Here is a 26,490-nt window from a genome sequence, read left to right on the forward strand (position 1 = left end):
AATTTATAAAGTAAAAATTTTTGAACTTCAAAATTTTCCATCAGGAAAGATGTTAAGAGAAACTTACTTTCTGGTCTCACCCTCTTGCCTTTGGACAGAACAGCCATCTAAGCCAAGTAGGACAGATATAATTATCTTTTCTTGTTCTGAAGCTTTCTAAGGATATACACTTCCCAACTACTGTTAGTAGTTCCTTTCAGCATCTTCTCACTAGTTACAGTCAAGATGCTCTTCCTTATGTCCAATTTAAACTTCATTTCCTTCTCAAGTTAAGATTGTCTCAGAGGGAAGACAAATCCATTATCTCTTCCTGTTTCTGATTAATAACACTTTGTACCTTGCATACAGTAGATCCAATATGAATTCAATCAGCAAAACGGATCAAACATTTCATAAATCTGAAGACATTAATCAAACTACTCCTTACTTTTATAAAGTTTAACTCAGGAATAAATAATATTAATTGCTAATGCATTTCCTCCTAGGACCCAATTTCTAGTATTAACCATATTCCCTAAATCTCTGAAACTTTTCTATGTTTAAATGTTGCTAGAAATAATGATGTTTTATGATCTAACTGATGTAGTGACCTAAGTACCACACATAGACTCTGAAGCTAATTATCTGGGTTCAAATCACAGCTCTATCACTTACTTGTTATATAACTTTGGGAAAGTTACTTAATTTTTTTATATCTCAGTTTACATATCTGTAAAATAGGGATAATAATGATATGTACTTCATATGGTTACTTTATAGATTAAGTAGGTTAACATTCATAAAGTGGTTAGAATAGTACCTGCTTTGTAGATGTGTTTAATTTGTATTGTCATTATCAAGATTCCAGGACTATTTTTCCAGCCTAAAGAGTCATGTGAATCTCCCTGACATTTTGAATATGCTTGGTAATCTTACTGCTACAGATTATTTATTTATTTGTTATTTTTGAAAGACTGTTTTATTTAATTTTTTTTAACTTTTATTTTAAGTTCAGAGGGGTACATGTGAAAGTTTCTTACACAGCTAAACTTGTGTCCAGGGGGTTTGTTGTACAGATTATTTTCATCACGCAGGTATTAAGCCTAGTACCCATTAGTTATTTTTCCTGATCCTCTCCCTCCTCCCACCCTCCAACTTCTGATAGGCTCCAGTGCATGTTGTTCCTCTCTATGTGTCCATGTATTTTCATCATTTAGCTGGCACTTATGAATGAAAACATGCCGTATTTGGTTTTCTGTTCCTGTGTTAGTTTGTTAAGGATAATGGCCTCTAGCTCAATCCATGTCCTTGAAAGGACATGATCTCATTCTTTTTTAAGGCTGCATAGTATTCCATGGTGTACATGTACCACATTTTCTTTATCCAGTCCATCACTGATGGGCATTTAGGTTGATTCCATGTCTTTGCTATTGTTACAGATTTCTTAATACTATTTTCCCTGCTTGGAATATCAATTACCTTCCTACCTAGATTATTCTTCTCCTGCATATCTCAGCTTGATTGCACTTTCTCTGCTATGTCATGAGATCTCATCTTCAGGGCCAACGTGATCTCATATTCAGGACCTTTTTTGGTGCCATTAGTGGCCAATTATGACTTCATGCAGACAGTTATCTTTTAGTAACTTACCTTCTCAGTGAGATTTTTGGATGTTCCTTAAAAAATAAAGTAAATCCTACAATTTTTAATAACCTTTCACAGTTCCTACCAAGTACCTTTGCTTTTATGAAGTGCTTGATAAGCAGAATTGAACAGATAAATAATATTTTTGTTTGTTTGATTATCTACAAACTGTAGTGTAAAAACTCTTCTTAAGTTATCTCATCTACTATAATTTTATTGTTGATATTTACATATGAAGCACTGTATTAGTCCGTCCTCACCCTGCTATGAAGAAATATCTGACATTGGGTAATTTATAAGGAAAGCAATTTAATTGACTCACAGTTCCACATGGCTGGGAATGCCTCAGGAAACGTGCAATCATGGCAGAGGGCACCTCTTCACAGAGTGGCCGGAGAGAGAAGTGCAAGCAGGAGAAATGCCAGATGCTTATAAAACCATCAGATCTCAAGAGAACTCACTATCATGCAAACAGCATGGAGGAAACTGCCCCTATGACTCAATCACTTCCCACTGGGTCCCTCCCACAACACATAGGGATTATGGGAACTAAAATTCAAGATGAGATTTGAGTAGGGACACAGAGCCAAACCATATTAAGCTCTCACAACAGTGCCTGGTTACAGTGTAAATGTTGAATAAATAGGATGATGATGATGATGATAATGATTGCTATAGACTGAATGTGTGCTCCCCACAAAAGTCACATGCCAAAACTTAAGCTCCGGTGTAATAACATTTGGAGGTGAGGTCTTTGGGAGGTTATTAGGTTGCAGGGGCAAAACCCTCATAAATGAGCCCTTAGAAAAGAGGCTCCAGTAAACTCCCTCACCACTTTCCACCATGTAAGGACACCATGTGAAGGCTGTCTTTGAACCAAGCAGTAGCCCCTCAACGGACGCAGAATCTGTCAGTGCCTTGATCTTGGATTTCCCATCCTCCAGAACTGAGGGATAAATATCTCTTGTTTATAAGCTTTCCAGTCTGTGATACTCTGTTATATCGACCGAAATGGACTGATGATGATGATGATGATGATGATACAGGAGAATACTATGCTTTAAAATGACCAGTTTTTTCCCCAAGCACCTACTCAGGGTCAGGGAACTATGCTAAAGTATTTGTATACATTATCTCATTTAGTCTTCAATGACCTAAGAAGAAAATATCACCTATTTCCATTTTAAAGAGAAATCCAGGCTTTGAGTGGCATAGTGTAATCATAAATCCTGGGTTTCCTATGGCAGTGCTGTTTTACATTTGTTGACCATGGGTAATTATTAATAGTGCCCGTTTTCACTCTCAAAGGTGTATGTTTGGTCAATGACTTGCATAGTCACCCTAGAGTTAATTAATGCCAACATAACAGATCTTGTAAGTGGAGGAGCTGTAACTTAAAAAGTGAGAAGTCAATCTCAGAGCCCTAACCCTTAGGCTAAGCCCTTGTAAAGCGACACATTTTATTTCCTCCTCATATAAAGGGAGTATCACAAAATATGACATTTAGAGAGATATGGAAGGACCATATACAGATTGAAATTTTGTTTGAGTGGTAACGTGGTTCTGCTACTTCTCAGAGTAAGAAGATAAAATTATCAGGAGGGAAGAGGGGGAAATTATTTTGATTTTTATTGTCAGTTCTCACGAAGAAATTTCACAATTAAAAGTAATATGAATTTCAACTGCATGATGAAAACCCCAATAGCAAACAAAAATATTATATTTATTATATCTGAATATGCATAATGTGAATTGTTACCCCTGGTGTCTTGGCATGAAAGATGGAGAAATTCATTATAAGCCTGGGAGATAAATATAAAATAAAAAATACCAGCACTTAACAATTATACTATTGTACATTTTATACATAACTTACACCAGAGCATATAATTGTATATATCTCTTTTGACACTCATAGCTCTCTGAAACAGGTAAAGCAGAAATTCTTGTTATCATTTTACATGAAACTGAGAATCAAAGAGATTAAGTAAATCACAAGATTTATACTTGAGAGTATAAATTAGGATACAACATCATCCTGACATCTTAAAGTGATTTAAAATTGTTCAAATACAGCCTAACAGAAACATGTTCAAGGGAAAAGTACTTCAAGGGTAAAACCAAAACTATGCACTCCAGATGAAGAGTGTCTGGACTTAAAAGATTGTTGGTGTATACTGCCCAGTGGACACTGATTTTAACTGTGAGATTAATTATTAAAACTACAAAATATTATTGTCATCTTGCCTCGGTTAACACAGATGTTACACAAGCAGAGAATGGAGTTAGAGTTGTTGATTTCACATCTTGAGCTACAAATTATTAGGCATCACTGTCAGATCAAGCAAAATGCTTTTCAAATGCAGAAGATCAGTGTAGGCAAAACACACCTTGGCCACTTTTTCTACCTAGTTCACATCAGCTCCCGAATTCAGGAAATTGCTGATTCTGGGAAAATGTATGAAATAACTCCAGCTTCTTCTTTCTCCTTATTCTGTTTTCTAATCTCTGTCCATAAGCAAACCTGTTCTCTCATGCAACCATTCATTCACACTCTGATATAAAAAGAGTAACTGAAGACTAGCATTATGTTTTCCTCTCTCAAGATTAGCTACATTTCTGCAGGAATCAAAGCTGAATACATCAAGCTCTAATAATGACATTTCAAGGAGATAGCTTTCCAGTTATTCTGAAATCCCCTTCTGCAGGTGCTCACTAGTTATTGTACAGATAGGGTCCCATATTTTGTTTCACCAACTAAGCTCCACTCAGTGAAATTGAACAGGTTAAGTTTATTGAAAAAGAATAAAGGCAATTGCTTTATTTGAGTTTTGGCTCATATCTGTGTCCATTTTGCAGAACTAAAGGTGCTGTATAAATCCTTTAAAATGTGGAACAGCAGAACAGTGACTATGCAAACACATAATTCATCAAGTTAAATTTATGTCTGGTAACAGTGATTTTGAACACAATAGAACAGATGCCATCCTGTAAAATCCTGAAAGTCATTCCTTTCCGCAATTTCAGAGAACCACGTTATGAAATTCCTTCCAAACTTTATGCAACATAGCTTGTGGGGTATTTCCCAAAGTGATGTTTACGTAGGTATAAGAGGTAGACACAAATAACCCACCAAGGACTGAATCCATTTTTCCAGTTTTGTGAATATATCCTACTCTTCAAATTTTTTATCCAATCTTCCTCTCATTCCCAACTTCAACACTTCTAAAGATCAGTTCTCCCCACATGAAGACAGAAGTTTTCAGTTGGCCGATATTAACCTCTGTAGTGAATCTTCTTTCTCTCTTCTCATTGGCCTCAACTCAATAGTTGGCTTGGGACTTTTATTTCCCCAATTATTTCTTTAGGACATGCTAAATGGGGGCAGGGGAGGAGGGCAGGGAAGAGACAGAGAGGTGGTGATGTCAGTGGTAAGAAACTTTCACCACCATTTATTGTGGTCGTTGATTTACCACATTTAGTGGTTATAACAAATTACTGTGTGAATGTGGAGATTTCAGACAAAAGATGACATTTTAAAACATATCATGTAGCAGCAAGGATACAATTATGTATACATGAGGTATATATATAATTTTGTATACATACAAAATGACTAGACAGATAATGGATGTGGATAGATATATATTACATGCATATATATTTGTGGATTAGACATAATTTTAACTTTTTACTTTTATGTTTGTCTTTGGTTACATTTTAAAATATAACTATTCTTATTTAAAAATCCTTACAGATTTGCTAAAAAGCCCCTTTTCATATGCTACCTTTTATCTGTGGTTTTTCTTCTTTTTAAATGTCATTCACTTTGTAATACTCTATCAAATTATTCTTTAACAATTTATTACCTGTATCTAGAAATATTGACAGTCCATGTGCCAGTAAGTTGATATTTGGAAAACAAAAAGTAGTGATTATTTTTTAAAGCAGACCATACATTTATATATATATATACACACACATATATATGTGTATATATATACTGTGCACATACTCACACACGTATTATATATATATATATATATATATATATATATATATATATAGTACATATACACATACATGCACTGTTTTTTGTCATGAAGTGATTCTGTGTCTGTGAAACCGGCTATGCCATGTGATGAAGCTGTTTCTATGGAAACAGCTCATGATTCATGGTCAACATAAAAAAATTACAAAGTATAAGGTAGACTTGATAAAGAAACTATTAATTTCTGAATTTAAAAATGTAAATGCTATATTTACTAACAATTTTTATGACTCAAAAATTTCTAGTGAATGCTATTATTCAGTCCCTAAAATATGCTGGGAGTGATAATAGAGAATATAAAGAATATAATTCTAAGCTTCCTAAAGCTTACATAGTTGGGGGATAAAGGCAAGGTTAGGAAGACCTTTATATGTATAATTCCTAAATTATATTGGGTCTTTTGTCTTTTATTAGTCTTGATTTCCTAATATGCCCCAGATATTCTTTCTCCAGTATAATTCTCTCTGGTAAGACTGCAGAAAATACTCCATAGAAAAAATATGATTTGAAGTAGGCCTAGATGCATTTGGGTAGGAGAGGGTTTGCAGGTGGCAGGAGGTAGAAATAATGGCCACTGACATGAGAAAACGTTCTAGACACGGGTGGGATTCCAAATGAATGTCATTGAACTGTCTCCATGGAGACAACAAAGCTATTTCCCTTGACTAGAGAATTGTGTATCATTCCCTTGAAAATAATAAATCTTAAGAAAAAATATCTCCGTGAGTCACGGAGGGCTAGAGTAGGCAGAGATCCTGAGCTTTCGACATATCTGTTTCTCTGCTTTCAGGAAAGATACCAAATAAACCCTATCATTCAAATGGGATTCACTCTTAGCAACTTCCCTGATTAATCCATTTAGCAACAAGAGTCAAGGCATCTAACCTCTAATTTTTCCTGATATATCTGAAGACCTTTCATCCATACTCTTTTTCAGTAGAGGTAGGGAAAGAATAGCTGATTGCTAACAGCTACCTAAGGGCCCTCTTCTATTTGAATCTATTTCTCTGGCTGTTTCTTTGTCTTTCTCTAAATGAAATAGTATAATCTATGAATAAGACTGCTTAAATAGATTTCCTCTTTGCAGGAGACCAACTTGTAGGGGACAGGGCTCTGTTGAATTCTTGTTTAGAATCATACCCAACAGTCCATTCAAATGTTTTCATTCTTGCACAAAGGTCCTGAGAGTCACTTTTTAATTTCCTGGCAGGTAAGCGTCATTTCTCAAGGCATGCTGTCAGCCTCATTTGCCCTGCCTGTTTTATCCGGTCTCATTTCATCACCAAATACACTTTCTACAAGAACTCACACTGCTTTCATGCAATCTCACATGGAAACACAATGTTCCAGAAGGACTCTGAATCACTTTAGCGATACAGTGGAGAAGAGACCAGATGCTGTGTAAGTAAGTTTCCCACACATCTATTTCCCCTACCTATAAGGTTTTATAAAGGCATCTAAAACAGAACACAAAGATCACGCCTCTGGAAGGATTGAAAAGTATGCTCTAAATACTGTCAGAATCTAGGTCCTCCTAGATAAAAAGCCATATTACTAGGGATAATTAAAGTTGACTCTATTCCATTCTGTCTTTGCCCAGCACCCTTTCTCCCTATCTCTCACCAACGCATTTCACTCACTACATTTATGGGCTTCAGGATCTATCTCTGTAGAGCTCACCTTATTTGTGAACAGACTTGGAAGAAATAGTTCATTGATGTTAATATTCAGTATTCTAACTCAATTCTTCCCCAAGTGCCTTATAACATATAATATACTCTTTTTTTTTTTTTTAAATGTGTCCACTTCAGCAGTGAAAGAGATGGTGTGGTGCTCCTGGCCCTGGGTTCCCTCCCTAGGCACATGCAGCCCCGATGTCAATCACTTAATATGGAACCGTAGATGGGGATCCAGGGCTCATTTCTTCTCTAACCCCTGTCATCCAAAGAGTCACTAAATTCCTCTGACTTGCTTCTGAATATCATTTTTCTGTCTATTCCTATGGAAAGTACTATTTTAGGCATCTATCACCTCTCATCTGGACCTTGAAACACTCTTAGCTTCCAAACACTGTCCTCAGTTTTAGCCTTCTCTACTTCATTCTCCACATAGCTGCAAGAACCTAAAATATAAAACACAGTTCCCGTTAAACCCTTTGTCAGATGTTCTGCATTTCAGGATTAGGGTCCATTTCCTCAGCATAGATATTCCAGTATCATTTCTTTATCTGTTTGCATGTGAGTGTGTACTGCAAATTCTCTTTTTAAAATGAAAGTGGAGGACATGTACATATAAGATTTTTTTAAGCCAAGAGTTCAAAGGGATATATAAAAGACAGTAAATATCCCTCTGCAGTGCACTTCTGGTCCTTGTTCCACTTCCAAGAGGAATAACTATTACTCATTTTCTTATGTGTATCCTTTCAGAAATGGTCAGTGCATATACAAACAAATACATGTTTATAGAAAGGCTCCTTTTTACACAACGAGAGCATTCAATGACATTGTCCTACAACTTGTTTTTAGCATGCAGTCTGATCTCTTGACAATCCTCCCTGTGCCTTTTAAGTTCTCACAATAGGTATTATCTGTAGTTCCCAGAACACTTCATGCTGTTCTCAGGCACACCTCCCAATGCATATGCCCTTTCTTTTGTGTGGAAATGTGTATAGGCTGCAAATGAGAAGAACTTCTACACAATTGCTAACTACTATTCTTTTCTGAGATTCATTTCAGGCATTAACCCTTCATCATGACTTAGAAACCACCAACTGTTGCTCCCATAGGATCCTATACATACATGTCTCTGTCACAGCACCTACCACATAGACCAAGATAACTATGAATGTTTCAAATCCACAGTTCTTCTTTCAAAAATATACTTTTCAAAAAAGACATTCCTCTAAAAAGAAAAATCTTCACTTCAAGATTAGAAACTTTAAATTGTCTGTTTTTTGAAAAAGACTATAACCTCTACAAGAACAGAGACCATATCTACTTGTCTGTTTTTTTTTTTTTTGTATTTTCTTTTCTGCTTGAGTAGTTGGATCAATGCTATTGGAAAATTATCCTTTATTCTCAAATTCACAATGCAACAACAGATTTTATTGAGGATGTGAGAGTCAGGGAAAGATACATTGGTTCACTTAGCAGAAGAGTAGCAATGAAGACTCTGAGGACTCTAAAAGGGGTAACCGGGCTCACTAAAGATAAAAAATGCATCTTTCACTTTTTTTCTTGTGGCCAGCCTTTTTTTCTAAGATTTCACCACTGATATGAATTAATCGTAAACATTTTCTTAAGCATATCTCTCAAGTAGTGAATAATAGATTGTTAAATGCTACTATTGACGTCCTTCCCTTTCAATAGATAGAAGTCAAGGAACTTCATGAAGTGCTTGATCTACTGAAAACAGAAGTATTTTGGGAAAAAGAATTTCAGTGCTCATATGGTTTATGGATGAACTATGTACTAACATTTAGTCAACTATAAACATCTACCAATTCTTCCTCCTATGATTTTCAAGTATGATTATGTCATTTGAGACCCCTCACTGAAACCTAAGCCAACTGGAAACATTTAAACCATTCATTTCTCTTTTGAAATGTTTTACTTTCCTGGATAATGCAAGATTTCATTTGTGTATGAGTGTTTTGAAGGTGCTATGAAGTATTTGGGGGCCTGCCAAGACAGAAATCATCAGAAACTTAAAGAATGGATATTAAGTGATATTCAGCTAAGACAAACACCCTGGTTTTACCCCCTCATTTCTCAGTCACCTCATGCGAGGATTTTAGGCAGGTTAGGTAAACCCTTTGGGATACTCAGATCTTTAAAAATAATACTTTCCTTCTGTTTCACAACAAGTGTTGAATAAAATTATTACTTCAGTTGTGGTGGAGCAGTGTTCCCAGTTTAAATACAATGGACAGCTCCACATAGAAATAAATCCAGTTTAGTCTTGGCTCTAATGTTCAATACAATATAAACCAGGCATTAGGCCAGTTTCATTTTGAAGATCATTGCTTCTTGTCGCTGTCTTTGTGAATGTGTTTAAGGAAGAAAAAGCTGGATGAGGATGCCATGACTAATTAAAATAATGATTCAAGAGGCCCTAGATTGCACACAATCTGTACTTCAATGTTCCCAGGAGGCTACATCATTTTGACTCAGTGGGAACTCAATAAATTCTTGGGATTGACTCACCTACCAGGAGAATATGGTATTTAAGACAATCTAGCAAGGGAGTAAGATGGAGACAAAGATTTTTTATTTTGACAGAGTCTAAAATCTTTAAATATCTAAGTTTTTATTATAGGATATTTGAAAGGGTTTAGCAATTATGTAATTTAGCTTCATTTTACAAAGGAGAAACCTAGAGAAGCCAAATTACTCACTCAAAGTCCTAGGCTATTTTTTACTAGTCTGGTAGTTAGGAGCCAGACCCTGGAGACAGGCTGCCTGGTTTCAAATTTTGGCTCTGCCATTCACTAGCCGTGTAACTTCTGAGTAAGGTATTTAACCTAACAACGTTTCCCGCTCTCTCAGCCTCAGTTTTTCAATCTGTAATGGCGGGGAGGGGTAAGAATTGCATAGCATTAAGTAAAGGATTAAACCACTATTAATGTAAAGCACTGATAACCATAGCTCACATATGGAAAATGTTCAGTAAGTTACTATTTATTTTCATTGTATTTCACACTATAATACCCAGTCTGATTTTGAAATCCTAAAATCCTGGGCTTTCAAATGTAAACTCAAACTTTAAAACAATCTAGACAGGCTTGCTTTAATGTGGCTTAGAGTAAAAAAAAAAAAAAAAAAAACCACAAAAAACAAAAAAACCACAAATATATATATATATATGTTATCTCCAAACAGACAGGCAAAGGGAAGATCTTCCTTCCTCAGCCTCTCCAGATGTTATAAAATTGTAACCCAGAACCTAAAAGAAAAACTTGTGTGATTACTCATATAAGAATAAAATGTATTTACATGCTAGCTAATACCTGTTTCTGCTTTTAAGTGGTACTCACTTATTTGTTGTGTTTGCAAAGGAAATTATATTATAACCTCAGAGAATTTACTGACAGCATCAAAAGTATGTTTTGGCTATTTTACAAAGTTATTGCTAGCTCCTCATGGTGCAAAAACAGTTTGCAATGTTCTTTATCCTGAAGAAAAAAGGCATAGGTGTCCCTGTAAAGCAACAGGATAGCATTGTGGAGTTACTGTACTTGGAAATGTTTTCATTGCCATCATTTGAGATTGGTTGATTCACGAGTATTAATACAGATAAGAAGACTATTTATTAGTTTAGGTCGAGCCCCATCTCCAGGCTCCTGCCTTTATCCTGTTGCTTATCATCATCATCATCAATTATGGAATTAACTTTCTCTTTAGAGAACAGCTACCTGCAACTTAAATAATAACATTCCTAAAGAAATTTGAATGGAAAAAAAAAGTTCATTTCTTTTTTCTTTACTTTTCTTTTTTTTGTTTTTTAAGACTGTTTTGCTCTATCGCATAGGCTGGAGTGCAGTGGCACGATCTTGGCTCACTGCAACCTCCAGCCTCCCGGGTTCAAGCGATTCTCATGCCTCAGTTTGCAGAGTAGCTGGGACCATAGGCATGCGCCATCACACCCAGCTAATTTGTATACTTTTGGTAGACATGGGGTTTCACCATGTTGGCTAGGCTAGTCTTAAACTCCTGACCTCAAGTGATCCACTCGCCTTGGCCTCCCAAAATGCTGGGATTACTGGTTGGGGCCACTGCACCCAGCCAATTTCTTAATTAAGCTAGAACTTAGGATAATGTACTACCTTGATATTCAAAGTGCAATCTATATACCAGCAATCAGCATTGCCCAGGAAAAATGCAGAATGTCAGGCCCCATCCCACACCTCTGATTTGGAATTTGTATTTTAATAAGATCCCAGAGTGATTCACCTATATGTTAAAGATTGAGAAGCACTGACCTAGAGAAACTCATGTGGGGACTGGGAATCTGACAAGCAGTTACTGTTTTGAGTCACCACAGTGATAGTAATGAGACATAATTAAAGTATGTACCAGAAACTTCCAGAGTCTAATATTAAATAACCACCACAACAACAGAAGCAGTGAATTTTAAGTGGATATTTGGTAAATTAAATTTGTCTTTCCTTAAGCATTATCTATAAAATTGGCTCATTTTCGTTTTTGTCATCGTTGTTCACTGTAATGTCTGTAAGAGCATTCACCGTTATACTCATTCATGCGTGAAGGAAGGAAAGACAATGAATCCATGATAGCTATCTCACATTGGGAACGGCTTGGATTGAGTCCTGCCTTGAGTCAGGACTCATTCGATGTAAGGTCTTCTAGGGGTGGCCATTTGGACCATCATGTCTTCAGATTAGGTACAGAGAGCTGCCTGGTTGGAACTCCTACTTGGTAATCAGGATCCACCTCTTGAATAAGAAGGAACAGCTAGTCACTGGAATTTGAAATACAAGAGTCCAACTACTTGTTAGAAGGTAGTTAACATCATGTTTCCCCAAACTACTGTTCGAAGAGAAAACTTGCCTACTACTGTCTGTGTCTTACTGGCTTTATAGTAGCAGATGTTAGTGGTTATGTTAAGGACAATTTCTGGGAGCTCTTGTCTCCATTTACTCCAACTGCCTCCTGTTCATCTTTAGTCCTCTTTGTGTGTGTGCGTGTGTGTGTATGTGTGTGTGTGTGTGTGCCTGTGGCTTGGCAGAAACAGTTAAAAGACAAGGTTTGAAGGTTATAATATATAAATGGAAATCATGGTAGTTTTTTAAGATGACAGTTTAGAAAATGGTAACAGTATGTAGTTGCTATCACACAAACAACATATCCCATGATGCCAAAAGAACAATCCTTTCTAATTTAATCAATAATATTATTGCCTGAAAAGTCTTCTTCTCAAGTAGATATGTTTATCTGCATCAGAATTATTCTTCACAATTTTTGCATTCACTGCTTAGAACCAATGATTCTTGATTGTAGAGATTCTTTACTATGTAAAGATTGCTTTTGTTTCTTAATTTGTGAAAAATTAAGAAAACACTTAATTTTTCACAAATTAAGAAATCAGAAAATACTCTTGATACAATATTAGTCTGTAAAGCAGACAATGTATAAACCAATCAGGGATTATATTTTACTTGGGGAAGCAATGGAAAAGAACAAAAATGAACGGAACCTAGTTCTCAAATCCACTAATTTAATGCACAATTATGTCATTTTCCCAGCCATGGAATGGGTAATAATGGTAATGAATAAAAACATAAATATAAGCAATGTTTTAGAAATTAATTCAACTTGCATTTTCTTAAAAACTATTTTTATATTATTGTCCATTCTCTTTGTTATATTCATGTCATTTAATGTTGATGAAAATTTTCTATTAAATTACTCAAAAGTTCCTGCCTATCAGGGTACTGAAACATGCTTAATACCAAAAGCAATAAGCAATAAGTTTTATTTTCCATGGACTTCCAACCCTATTTATATTATCTAAAAATCACAACATATAATAAACAATTCTCTTTTGGGGGTGCAGGCTAACCATCTGAGTTGTGTTTATACAGAACCCTCAATTTTAAAAACATTACTCTTTATTTCCATTTTTCTTGGAGTTATTTCCAATCTATTTCAATGTTTTGTCATAGATGAGAGAAGATAAAATAAACTTTGGGTTCTGTTGATAGTGCTCATTAAAAGAAGAAACAAAAAAGAACAAGTAAATCAAGGTTTATCATTTTTCAACTTTGAGTGGTTTCTATTTTGTAATCATGTCTCTAACATTGTTGTGGAAAGGTAATGGGGATTATAGTAGAATATGTATTTTCAAAGGCTTATCAGCTGGAATATTTTTGAAAAATCAAGAGCATATACACGTGTTGCCATGAGTAAACAGACAGTATTATTTAATCATTAGGAAGAAATGTCCAGTGGTATTTCAATTAAAGTCAATCCTTGTTCTGAGCTTATGTATGAATTCAGTTGAACAACTGATTATACAGAACTTTTTGTTATGGTGGTTGTTGATTGCAGCAACTTCCCTATTTAATTGAGTTTTAAAAAAAGCTGAAAAGGGGTATGTCAATATAGCCAACAGAATTTTATATTTTTTAAAATTCTGAAAAGCGTGGCATTCTACACGGCAAAGTAGAACAAAGGCTGCATTTGCTTTTTGAGCTTTTTAAATCTTCTATTTTATCAATTATGTGTGGATGCTTACAAGATACCAAAGTAAATGATTGAAAAGGAAAAATATTATCATTATTAATCTACATGATACAACTTGTTAAACTAATTCATTGTCTAATTTGTCCAGTTGCATTTGTGTAGATTAGGCACAATTTATGTATGTTCACATATTATTACATTCCTCACAGTGTTTCTAAATAATATGTTTTGGGTTACTTTGTGGTGTTAACATGTATGTAAACAGAATATAATAAGTCAGTTTGCCAAATGAGAAAATATTCATTGCGTATTACGTTTTTAAAATTGAGTTTCTTTTTCCAGCACGACAATCAGAGACAGTTAAAAATAGTATTTTAAATAAGTTATTTGAAGCAGGAGCCACTACAACTACAAAATACAGAAATTAAATAGTCACGCCTTTTATTCTATTCCTATTCAATAAGCTGTAGACATATTTATTTCTTCCCTAACATAGCCTAAAAAGGAAAAGAAAAAAATTCTTAAACCATAGCATATTAAAATAAAACGACACAGTAGGAATGAAATGAAAGACAATTCAATAGCCTCTATAGCCATAGAATGATACAATCTCAAATGGTTTTACTCTTTAAATTATTCAAGATTTATAAATTTTTGCCGCCATAATATTTTTTCACAAGTGGAATAAAAATGGCATTTTGCTCACGTAGATCTAGCTGTTCCCTGGGTGGTTGATTCTAGAAAAGCAACAGGCTTTTCCCCGTCTTACAAGAAGCAACAGTTAGAAACTCTAAGTAGAAAACTCCTACACACAGTGGACGGAACCAGCCAACAGAGAAAGTGGCAGCTATTTCAGTTCATCTTGCAATAGCTTCCAAAAAGAGAGAGAAAAAATATATAAAAGAATGTTGACCCCTTTGAAATGAAAGGACTGTGCTATGTTACTGTTGCCCCCTCTCCCTTCCAACGTCCTTTAAATTATCAGGTTTTTTAGGCATGCTTAGGTTTCTAGAGTAAGGTGGAGCAATATGACTTGATTTATTTTGTTTCAACTTAAATTTGCAAGATGCAGTAAGACAAATTCATAACCTCCCGCAAGGGAACAATACAAGCCTACCCAGACTCGGGCACTTTTCCTACTAGCAAGCATGGACTGTTGTCTTAGCGTGTTGCTCCTGCCACCCGGTGTGCCTGAACCTGAAGAGAGAGGATACTTTGAAACCCCGACTGTGCTCTTGGTGGCAGGGCCTTGGTGCATCCGGGCTCGCTGACTGCGAGGGCCACGGGCATTGCCAGGACCGCGCCTGGGGAGGTGATGGCTGCCGACCACCGGTCCGGGGACCCTAGTGCAGGCCGCCCGGCTGCCGGCAGATGGTGCCCTCCTCATCTGAACACGCAGGGAAACCCAGCTAAAGTAACGCTCAGACTCCTCCCCAGCCGATCCACGGCGCAACAGTCACTCGTCCTTCCCAAAATAGTGCCGAGCACGTTTCCCCTGGAACACCGCAGTAGCCCGTGTGTGTCGAAATTACAAACCAGGGGCGACCGGGTGTGTGTGCCGGAGCAGGGAGCGCGTGCGGAGTGGGACCCCAGGGGCCAGGGGCGAGGTGACCGCCAATGAAACGCAGAGGGCAAAGGGACTGGTCCATTTCCCATCTGCGTAAGCCGGACCGCCGGGCCCGTCGGGAGGCCACTCACCATATTCACTTCGGAGACCATGTCTATGCTGGCGACATCGATCCGCATCCCAACGTCGACGGGGGGCCCTGCCGGGGAGGTGGGCCACGTTAGGAACAGATTCTCTCAGTGACAGCAGGCTGGGGAGGGTCTGGGGGTTTCCCAGCCCTTACTCCATTCTGAACGGGCTCCCTCCCTGCTCCCCCCCACCACCCCTTTCAGGGGACAGCCTGGGAAAACAGGTGTGGGCACACGCGTGATGCAGTGACTATGCAGAGGGTGTGTCGGCCCGGGAAAAGGTCGCCTCCGCCTGAGGATTCATCCACCTGAGACTGGGGACCTGGTGTGTGTGTGTGTGTGTGTGTGTGTGTGTGTGTGTGTGTGTGTGTGTGTGTGTATGTCCAGGGCACAGTGCACGCTTACGAAAATGACATGTCTTTTTTTTTTTTTTTTTTTTTTGACATTTATCTTTGACAGAAAAGGAGAACTAGGGATGGGTTACAGGTTGAAAAAAGATGAAGCGTTACCTCCGAAGTCCGGCCGCAAGCGAATGTCATATCCTTTGAGCAATCTGTCCACTGTCTCTTTCACGTATGACATGTTGCTGGGTTCACTGGTGCTGAGGGGAAGAAGTAGGGACCGTATTCAAAATGAGCACAAACTGTGAGCACATATAGAAAGATACAGGCACACCTACCCCCAAACAACAAGATGCATGATCCAGTAGACACGTAAAAAGAAACATACCAAGAAAAAACAAGAGAGATTCAACAACAGCAGCTCACCTGTGTGCACAACAGACCATGGTAATCATCACAGGGAAAGAGAGAAGCCCCAGACTCTCTCGATTTTGTACTGTCCACATTACTAACTCTGATTAAAAGAATTGTCTTTTCTGCGAAGATTCAAGGAATGCAACTTAGTCGGCTGCTGGGCAGTAATTCCCGAATGGACCTGCGCATGCGCAGAGCGCGCTCACTACCAAAAGACACCTTGTGCCTTGCAAACAATATTCCTAGTGGAACAGGCAACAGATTTCAATCCCTCTAAAGTTCCTATTTGGGGTGCTCCGTGTCCTCCGGGTAGTCAGAGACAAGCTGCTGTTTCCACGCAGGGGATCCTACGAGCATGTGTAAACGGAGTTTCCTTCAGGCATTGGAGGTTGCTATGTTGATTTCCTTTCTGCCCTCAACCTGATTTTGTTTTTTTTTTACTGGGTGCTCAGTGATCTGGCTAAGGCTGCCTGTGATTGGCATCTTTCGCTGACAGTCAGGGAGGTCCTAGAACGGGGACTCTGGAGGCGGGTCTGTTGTTCTCTGGTTGCTTGCGGCGGGTACCGGGCGGATGTGATCAGCGGGGTTTGTGGGTGGGGGTGACTGGGAGCAGGGAAGAGTGGAGAGAGAGGGAACCGGAGAGTTACTAAAGGTACAGAGGAAACTCAGGCCGTATTTGAGAACTCCAAAAATTAGGTGCCCTTGGGAGGCATCCTAGGACATCTGGCTTGGTGTAGACTTCTGTAGGAGGCAGAGTAAGAGGGGCAAGCTAACTTTTCTTCCACCCCACTTTTCTTCCCTCCCCTTGTCGTTTCTCATCCAGGTTGGGAAATGAGGGAAACAAAGGATCCAGCAGCAGTTCTGGGCAGGCAATCTTTTTTTCTAGAGCCATCCACTGCAAGCCCCACTTTTCCTCCAGGTTCTAATAAGAAAAATCTCTTTCTTAAATTGACAACATTTAAGGTGGCATTTGTGACCCCTAGCAGAACTCTGAAACATCCAGACAGTTTCACCTCTGTTCGCCAGTAGGTTGAGATTCTGCAGGAGCACGTATTGTTTGAATTAAATTAAATTCAGTGACTTCGATTCTACAAATGTCATTGAGCACATGTTAGGCAGAAGGCCCTGGGCTAGGTGTTTGTTCTTTTGTTAAATAGTATATATTAAATTTTGTTGTGGGCATTCTGAGACTTATAGCTGATTGAAAAAGGGTTCCTGACCTAGAGAGTTTCACATCTAATGGGAGAGGGACACACACAAGTCTAAGTAAAGCGAATTGTAATCCCTACTCCTATTATTGTCTGCTGCTTACTTTTATGAGGGAAATAGAGGACAGCCTAAAAATTAGCTTCTAACTAGGATGGAAGTGTCTCAAGGTCAAGAAACTTAGGCATATTCTTAGCATTTCCCTACACAGGAGTTACCAAACAAAAAAAAGTAATAGAAAAAAATTATTCCATTACAATAACAACAAAAAATTCTAATGTACCTAGGAATAACTGGGGGAAAAATATGCACAAGAAATTTAGAGTGAAAGTACATAACATTATTTAAATACACAAAATATGACCTAGATAAATGGAAAATGTACCATATGGGTAACTGGGAAGACTCAACATTGTAAGGATGTCAATTCTATCCAATGTAAGAAATATAACCAATTTGAATCAAAATTCGTACATTCTAAATGGAAATGAATAAACTAATTCCAAAATTCAAATAGACGAATGAGAGGGTAAATAACAGCCAAGAAAACTTGGAAGAAGAAGAAGAAAAAAAGAGAAGGAATATGGGTGCATTTGCCTTTGAGATATCAAGACATTATTGTGCTATATAGAAACTGAATCAGTTTGTCTTTGGCATGGGATTCATGTAGGGATAAAAAGCAAAACAGTACAAGCAAACAGAGAGCACAGAAATACTCCTCTATTTTAAGAGAAGTAGGAAAAGATGAGCTATTCAATAAATGCTGCAAGATAATTTATTATCCATAAGGGGAAAAAGTAGATCTTTACATCATTACATACACGAAAATATATTACAGGTAGATATGTAACTTTAATACAAAAAACAAAACTTTCAAAACTTTATATAGGAGAATATCTTTATGACTGTGATAAAAGGAAAGATCTAAAGATGAACAAAGTTATAAACGATAAAAAAGATTATTGCGGTAACTATGTTAAAATGTAACCTTCTTTAAATCCAAAGATTCTTCTGAAAAGTCAAGTTATACATAGAAAGAACATGTTTTCAGCAAATTTAACCATCAGAGGGTTTGTATAAAGAAATTACCAGAAAAAGAAACTTCTAGAAGTAAATAAAAAAAGATCAAAAGCCACTCTAAATAAGGAATTGCAAATTAAAGGAATGGTACACTATTTTAAACTCATCAGATATGCGAAATTTAAGAATATTAAAAATTGGCTTTTAAAACTCCATATGTTTTCAGTAGACATATAAATTGATCTAAACACTTTGTACTGCTCTTTGGACATACTAGTAAAGTCAAAGATGCCCATGCCCTTTGGCCCAGAATTTCTACCACTCAGAATATACTCTAGTGATAAACTCATGCAGTCTAAGAATGTTTATGGCAGTATTGTTTTTAGTAGTGCAAAACTGGCAACAATTTTTATTAATTGGAAATAAATAGGAATATAATCACACGATGTAATACAACAGTCAAAACAGTTGAACCTCTATATGCTTCTACACAGATAAATCCCAAAAGTAAAACACCAAGCAAAAATGAAACAAGAGCAAGGTGCAGAATGATACAATGAGCCATGATAACATAAATTTTAAAACATTTAAGTGTAAAACCCAGAAGATATAATATGTACATATACATCATATATGGTGTATATGTACGTGTCAGTGTATGTGTGTTTGTGTGTATGTATATATATACGCATACACAGAATAGAGAACAAAAACAGGAAGGATACCACATTTTAGGGTTCAAATGAATCTACAATATTTTATCAAAAAAATTTCATTCCAATTAGCCATAACATGATATGTGGGTGTTCATTATTCTACTTTCCATATATTTCTAGATATTTGAAATATTTTACAAAAAGCTGATCAAAACTGATAATGAAGTGACCAACTAGGAGATACATTTGCAATTTATATTTTAAAATGTTTATGCCAATCAATGAGAGAAATAAATGTCTAATAAATAATGAGCAAACAATTGTAACAAGCATTTCACTAAAGAATCCCTAATATTTGATAGCAGAGTAGGGTGACTGTAGTCAGTAACTTAATTGTACATTTTAAAATAACATAAAGAGTGTATTTGGATTGTTTGTAATTTCAAGGATAAATGCTTAAGGGGATGGATACCTCATTCCTTATGATGTGCTTATTTCACATTATGTATCTATATCAAAACATCTCATGTACCCCATAAACATACGCACCTACTATGTACCTGCAAAATTTTTAAAAAAATAGAAAATATTTTAAAAAATAATTAAGTGACCAATAAATATATTGTAAAGTTTCAAGCTCAATAGTAATCAAATGAATACAATTTTTAAAATAGATATGAAGTACCATTTTCACTTGTTGGTTTGCTAGTTTAAAATGGTTTAACCTTAAGTTTCATGGAAGCTGTGGAAAAATACAATTTCATATACTTTGGGGAGAGTATAAATTGCCACAGTTTATTTTAGGGATGATTTGTAATACTAATAGTAATATAATGTTATTAGATGCATGTTTTGGTGGCATTTGCCTTCTGTTCAATTGATCAGTTTTTCTGATTTAACCTAATATGATGTAATTTTATTATAATCACTCATTGTTAGTAAAGTATGAATTTTGATAAGGCAGCAACACCATTATTGCCTTTCAAGATATTTACATATCCTTTGCTATGTTTACATACTTTATTTTCTAGATTAAATATAGTGTTGATTTAATCAGATCTAAAAATCTGTTACTTTTATATTGCATTAAATATTCTAATTAACTTAAGAAGTAATTTTAACCTGTGTTGGTAAGAATGGCACACGTATGTTTACTGCAGAACTATTCACAATAGCAAAGAGTTGGAACCAACCCAGATGTCCAACAACGATAGACTGGATTAAGAAAATGTGGCACATATACACCATGGAATACTATGCAGCCATAAAAAATGATGAGTTCGTGTCCTTTGTAGGGACATGGATGAAACTGGAAAACATCATTCTCAGTAAACTATCGCAAGGACAAAAAACCAAACACCGCATGTTCTCACTCATAGGTGGGAATTGAACAATGAGAACTCATGGACACAGGAAGGGGAACATCACACTCCAGGGACTGTTGTGGGGTGGGGGGAGGGCGGAGGGACAGCATTAGGAGATACACCTAATGCTAAATGATGAGTTAATGGGTGCAGGAAATCAACATGGCACATGGATACATATGTAACAAACCTGCACATTGTGCACATGTACCCTAAAACCCTAAAGTATAATTAAAAAAAGAAATTATGAAAAAAAAAAACAGTAAGCCACTGAAAATTTCCATAGCAAGAGATATTAAAAGACATTTATTAGCTGCAAAAAAAAAAAAAAAAAAAAAAAAAAGAATGGTACTGCTTCACTTTTTGCATTTCAATTTATCCTCTAGGGATTATTATTTTCTTTAAAAAAGAAAGTCTTGTGTTTCAGGTTATATTAATAGCCAGTTATTTAATATATTTTAGCTATATGAAAATGCATTTTTCACTTTGCATTTTTCAGCTCTTCTTATTTATATATTATAGCATGGACCTTTGAGGATAAAACTTGTATCATGTAATAAGCCAAGTATATTTTTACCTCTTTTTATTTTTACTTCCCGTTATGTAACAATTTTCATATTATACTTAAAAATTCATATTGCAATTTTTTCTAGATTTATACTTATTGGAATGTCTTCTCAAATTATTATTTATGTTATTTTTACTGTTTGATAAATTGTGGTGATAATAAGCATATTCATCGCTCCTTTCAAGTACAATTCTATCCAAATAAATATGATATTTTGTTTTAAAATGTATGCTCTATCTTACTAATAAAGAGATGTTCTAAGCCATTGTTTTTATTAAAATGTTACCATTGCATTAATAAGAATAGTTAACATTTTAATAGGCTTATTATTTATCAGCACTATTTTAAACACTTGACATATCTAGTGCTCATAATATCTTAAGAGGTAGGGATATATAATTAGTTCTGTTTTAAAGGTGAAGACACTTAAACACAGAAAGTAACTTATCCAAGGTCAAACAAAAAGTGAGAGACAAAATTCAAATTCAAATAGTCTAATGACAGTTTACATTCTTTTCTAGTATGCTATTAATTATGAAAAATGTTGCCAGCATAAAATATATTTTAACCTCTACTGAGATAATTAAATGCTTTTTGCAACTTCTCCTGTATAATTAAATGCATTTAGGGTGTAACGTATGTTATGAGTGATTTATATTTTAGAAAAAGCCCAAATTACGTAAAGAATTTGTATTTGAATACAGAAGATCACGCTATCCAAGTAGAATCTTATGAAGGGTACTCTGCAAATCCTGATTTGCAGGGTTGTGTCCTCTAGTTGGTCTCTGTAACGCTGCGGGTCAGGAAAAGTCACAGAGAATGATGACTATTAAGCCTGCCACCAGTAATATATTGCTTGTAGAGCATCATCTAAAAAGTGTTGCCATTTATATCTGTGTTAATGTGTTTTTACATATTTTATGGTAAAATAGATTTTACTGTTTACTGTTGTTTAGTAGAAACTATAATTTTTATCTTCTTTTATAAAATAAATATTTAGTGCCTGATATTAACTGGAGAACAAGAGAAACAACCCGGTGATTAGCCGGTGAACACTTTCTAGCTAAACATATCACCTTTGGGCTAATTCATTTATTCGTGAGTGTATTTAAAAATATTTTTAGAATTATGCAACAATAAGCGATACAAACTATTGGGGCAACGGCACCCAAATCACCAATATATAATAAAAAATGCTAGAAATGAGAACAGGACTTTTTATTTATTTATTTATTTTTACACTAAGGTCTCACTGTGTTGCCTAGACTGATCTCGAACTTCCTGAATTCAAGAAATCCTCCCACCTCGGCCTTCAGAGTAGCTGCCCTTGCGCCCAGCAAAAACATTTTTTCTTGCCTTGAAATATCAGGGAAGACACCTCGATAGAGTTGAAACTTTCTGCTGGATCTTGAAATTGACTAAGTTGAGAATTTGGGAGGAGTTAGAACAGGTGGAAAGCGCAAGTAAAGGCTTTGAGTTTTAAAGTTGATGGCATTCCAAAAAGTGGAAGTAGTAAAGGCAGAATTGAACAAAAACGATGTGTGCAGTGGTGAGAGGAGAGGGGATAATGAGAAGAGGATAGGAATGGAGTAAGACGGTGAGAGGTATGTTTCCAATTTACAGCTAAGCAAGACAAGATTAGCAAAAGAAATTTGGAGATTTGTTTGGGAAATAAAACTTCTTTTACTCCGCCTCATGTTAAATACATACTCTTCATTAATGAATTGAGATAAGAACATTGCTAATCTATCATTTTTATTTTGTTGTCATTAAAATTATTTTAAGATAGATTTAAAGAAAAATTTAGAAAAACCTAGACTGAGAATATGACATAGTGGCAGTGCAATTAATTAAGAAATAATCTAATTACTTTCCGTGGAAAAAAAATCAAGTTCGTAAAACTATCCTCTCCCTGAAATGCAAATCAAAACCACAATACAATACCGCCTTACTCCTGCAACAATGGCCATAATCAAAAAATAATAGATATTCGCGTGGATGCAGAAAAGGGAACACTTCTACACTGCTGGTGGGAATGTAAACTAGTACAATCACTATGGAAAACAGTGTGGCGATTCCTAAAAGAACTAAAAGTAGAACTACCATTTGATCCAGCAATCCCACTACTGGGTATCTACTCATAGGAAAATAAGTCATTATATGAAAAAGATACTTGCACACGCATGTTTATAGAAGCACAATTTGCAATTGCAAAAATGTGGAGCCAACCCAAATGCCCATCAATCAATGAGTGGATAAAATATTATGAGATATACATATATATATATATCACATATATGATATATATGTGATATAGATGCTATATATATATGATGGAATACTACTCAGCCATAAAAAGGAATGCATTAATGGCATTCACAGCAACGTGGCTGGAATTGGAGATTATTATTCTAAATAAAGTAACTCAGGAATGGAAAACCAAACATTATATGCTTTCACTCATAAGTGGGAGCTAAGCTATGAGGATGCAAAGGCATAAGAATGACACAGCGGACTTTGGGGATTCAGGAGGAAAGGGTCAGAAGGCGGTAAGGGATGAAAGACTACAAATTGGGTGCAGTGTATACTGCTCGGGTGATGGGTGCACCAAAATCTCACAAATCATCATTAAGGAACTTGTCCATATAACCAAATGCCACCTCTTCCCCAAAAACCTATGGAAATAAAAAAATTTTAAAAATAAAACTATCCTCTCTGTGAGAGATAAAACTTAAATCATCCAGCATTTTAAACAACAAATATTTTCTTCAGTCACATGTCACTGCTACTATATACTAAAGCGGAATAAATATCAGATGGAGGATTTGGGGGATTGCAGATTTCTTCCCCTTCCTGTCATTAGAAATGTATTAGCCATAGTCATGGAATGGTTTTAATTTGTGCTTAAGAAATAAAATACTTTTCAATATGAACCCTCACATAAAAATATGGACATATAATAAAAAGTCAGCAAACCTTTAAGAAAAATCAATATTATGAAGGATAGGAAGTAAATTCCAGAAGCAGAAAATTAAATCCCATGGAAACTAAAACTACTTTAAAGCAAGTATGAAAGCATCCAAGAGTACACAACAAGAAGAACAAACTATTAGGAGAAAACAAAAATCAACAACAACAAAAACTAAGATTTATGAAATTGAAATGTAATTGTAAATTTTCAAATGAAATTCCATAAATGGGTTGAATGGCACAGTAGAAGATTTTATTAGTTAGCTAGATAATAGAAACAAATAACAATCTAGATGGCATTGCAAAAGGTAAAGACACATTGAAGAGAGATCCAAAAAATCTAACAAGAGTTGCATAAGAAAAGAACAGAGAAAAAGAAGGGGAGGAAATAATTTTTAAAAGTCATGTTCCCAAAATAACAACAGTTATTAGTTTACACCCTTGCTCGATTTTTTTCATTTTTCTGTTTTTAATTTGTGTTGGTACACAGCAAGTGTATATACCTGTGGGGTACACAAGATGTTTGATGTAGTCATGCAATGTGAAATCATCACATTTATTGTGATTATTTACACATGTGAAATCCCACATTTATAGTTATGTGAAAGGAATAGAAAGAAACTAACCATTTTCATCTATTATTTCTGAATGCTAATGCTACAGTTATTTTTTCTTCATTTATACTTTTATATATTTCTTTCCAAATTCTACATGAATGTATATTATTTTTAAACCAAAAGATATACCTATAAACAAACTGCATACTCCAGTTCTTTTTTCAATAATTATGAAATGACCAAACTTTAATAAGACTTGAAAGTGGCAATTTTAATAAAAACACACATAACCAAAAAACAAAAATAGAAAGACAAAACTTTATAAAGAAAATAAAAACGATGCAGAATGGGATATTCATCCCCTCAAGCATTAATCCTTTGAGTTACAAACAGCCCAATAACACTCTTTATTTTAAAATGTACATTTAAGTTATTATTGCCTACAGTCTCCTTATTCTGCTATTAAATAGTAAGACTTATTCATTCCTTCTAACTGTTTTTGTATCCGTTAACGAATCCCAGCTTCCCCTCAGGTCCCCCACTACTCTTCCCAGTCTCTGGTAACCATCCTTCTACTCTCTATGTCCATGAGTTCAATTGTCTTGATTTTCAGATCCCACAAATAAGTGAGAACATGTGATGTTTGTCTTTCTGTCCCTGGATTATTTCACTTAACATAATGATCTCCAGTTCCATCCATGTCACTGCAAATGATTGGCTCTCATTGTTTTTTATGGCTGAATAGTACTCCATTGTGTATATGTGCCACATTTTCTTTATCCATTCATCTGTTGTGGACTCTTAGGTTGCTTCCAAACCTTAGCTATTGTAAACAGTGCTGCAGCAAACACAGCAGTGGAGATCTCTCTTTAATATACTGATTTTCTTTCTTTTGGATAAATACTTACCAGTGGGATTGTGGGATCATATGGTAGCTCAATTTTTGGTTTTTTGAGGAACCTCCAAACTGTTCTCCACAGTAATTGTACTAATTTACACTCTCACCAACAGTGTACAAGTGTTCTCTTTTCTCCACATCCTTATCAGCGTTTGTTATTGCCTGTCATTTGGATCTAAGCTATATTAACTGGGGTGGGATGACGTCTCATTGTCATTTTGATTTGCATTTCTCTGATGTGATTGAATGTTAAACAGCATTAATTAGTCATATTCTGATGAAATTTTGGAACATTATGGATAAAGAAAAACATCTAAAACACTCTTGAGAAAAATAAATGATATTATCTACATAGAAAAAAGAGTAATTTGTCATTCTTTTGGCCAGTAAAATTAGTACCAGAAACAATGAAGCATGTTTTTAAAATTCTGAGGAAAAATGACTTTGAAGTGCTAATTTTATACTCTAAAAAACTAACATTCAGTTGTGTTGGCACTATAAAATCATTTTTAGACATAAAAGGACTAAGAACATTTTGCCCCATTAGATCCTTTTAGCAAGAAATACATAAGGATTACTACAGGAAAACAAAGCATTAATACAGGAAAGAAGTAATTAACACAAAAAATAAAGTGAGAAGCAAATAAACCAGTAAAATAAAATATTCTCCAATTTTTAAGTAGAGTGCTGTGAAATTTAAAGCAATTGTTAAAAAAAAATTATTCTGGGGCCGGGCGTGGTGGCTCACGCTTGTAATCCCAGCACTTTGGGAGGCCGAGGCGGGCGGATCACGAGGTCAGGAGATCGAGACCATGGTGAAACCTCGTCTCTACTAAAAAATACAAAAAAATTAGCCAGGCATGGTGGCGGGCGCCTGTAGTCCCAGCTACTGGGAGAGGCTGAGGGAGGAGAATAGCGTGAAC

General features: G+C 35.7%; 1 protein-coding gene across 5 annotated transcripts in view; it reads right to left on the reverse strand.

Moving 5' to 3' along the window:
- The window catches only part of GABRB1 (gamma-aminobutyric acid type A receptor subunit beta1), a 439,350-nt gene that overhangs the window by 388,022 nt on the left and 24,838 nt on the right, over positions 1 to 26,490 (reverse strand). For 3 of the 5 annotated variants that reach the window (XM_058430096.1, XM_058430097.1, XM_032135434.2), the window contains 2 exons: positions 16,083 to 16,174; positions 15,577 to 15,644 (listed from right to left, as the gene is read on the reverse strand). In XM_058430096.1, coding sequence (XP_058286079.1) covers positions 15,577 to 15,644; positions 16,083 to 16,155 — 141 coding nt within the window. In that variant the 5' untranslated portion in view covers positions 16,156 to 16,174. Of the gene's footprint in view, positions 1 to 15,576; positions 15,645 to 16,082; positions 16,175 to 16,340; positions 17,060 to 26,490 lie in introns of those variants that run through there. The other 2 variants (XM_032135433.2, XM_058430098.1) reach the window with 1 other exon arrangement.

The sequence above is a fragment of the Hylobates moloch genome, unplaced genomic scaffold (genome assembly GCF_009828535.3).
Source record: "Hylobates moloch isolate HMO894 unplaced genomic scaffold, HMol_V3 SCAFFOLD_17, whole genome shotgun sequence".
Taxonomy (NCBI): Eukaryota; Metazoa; Chordata; class Mammalia; order Primates; family Hylobatidae; genus Hylobates; species Hylobates moloch.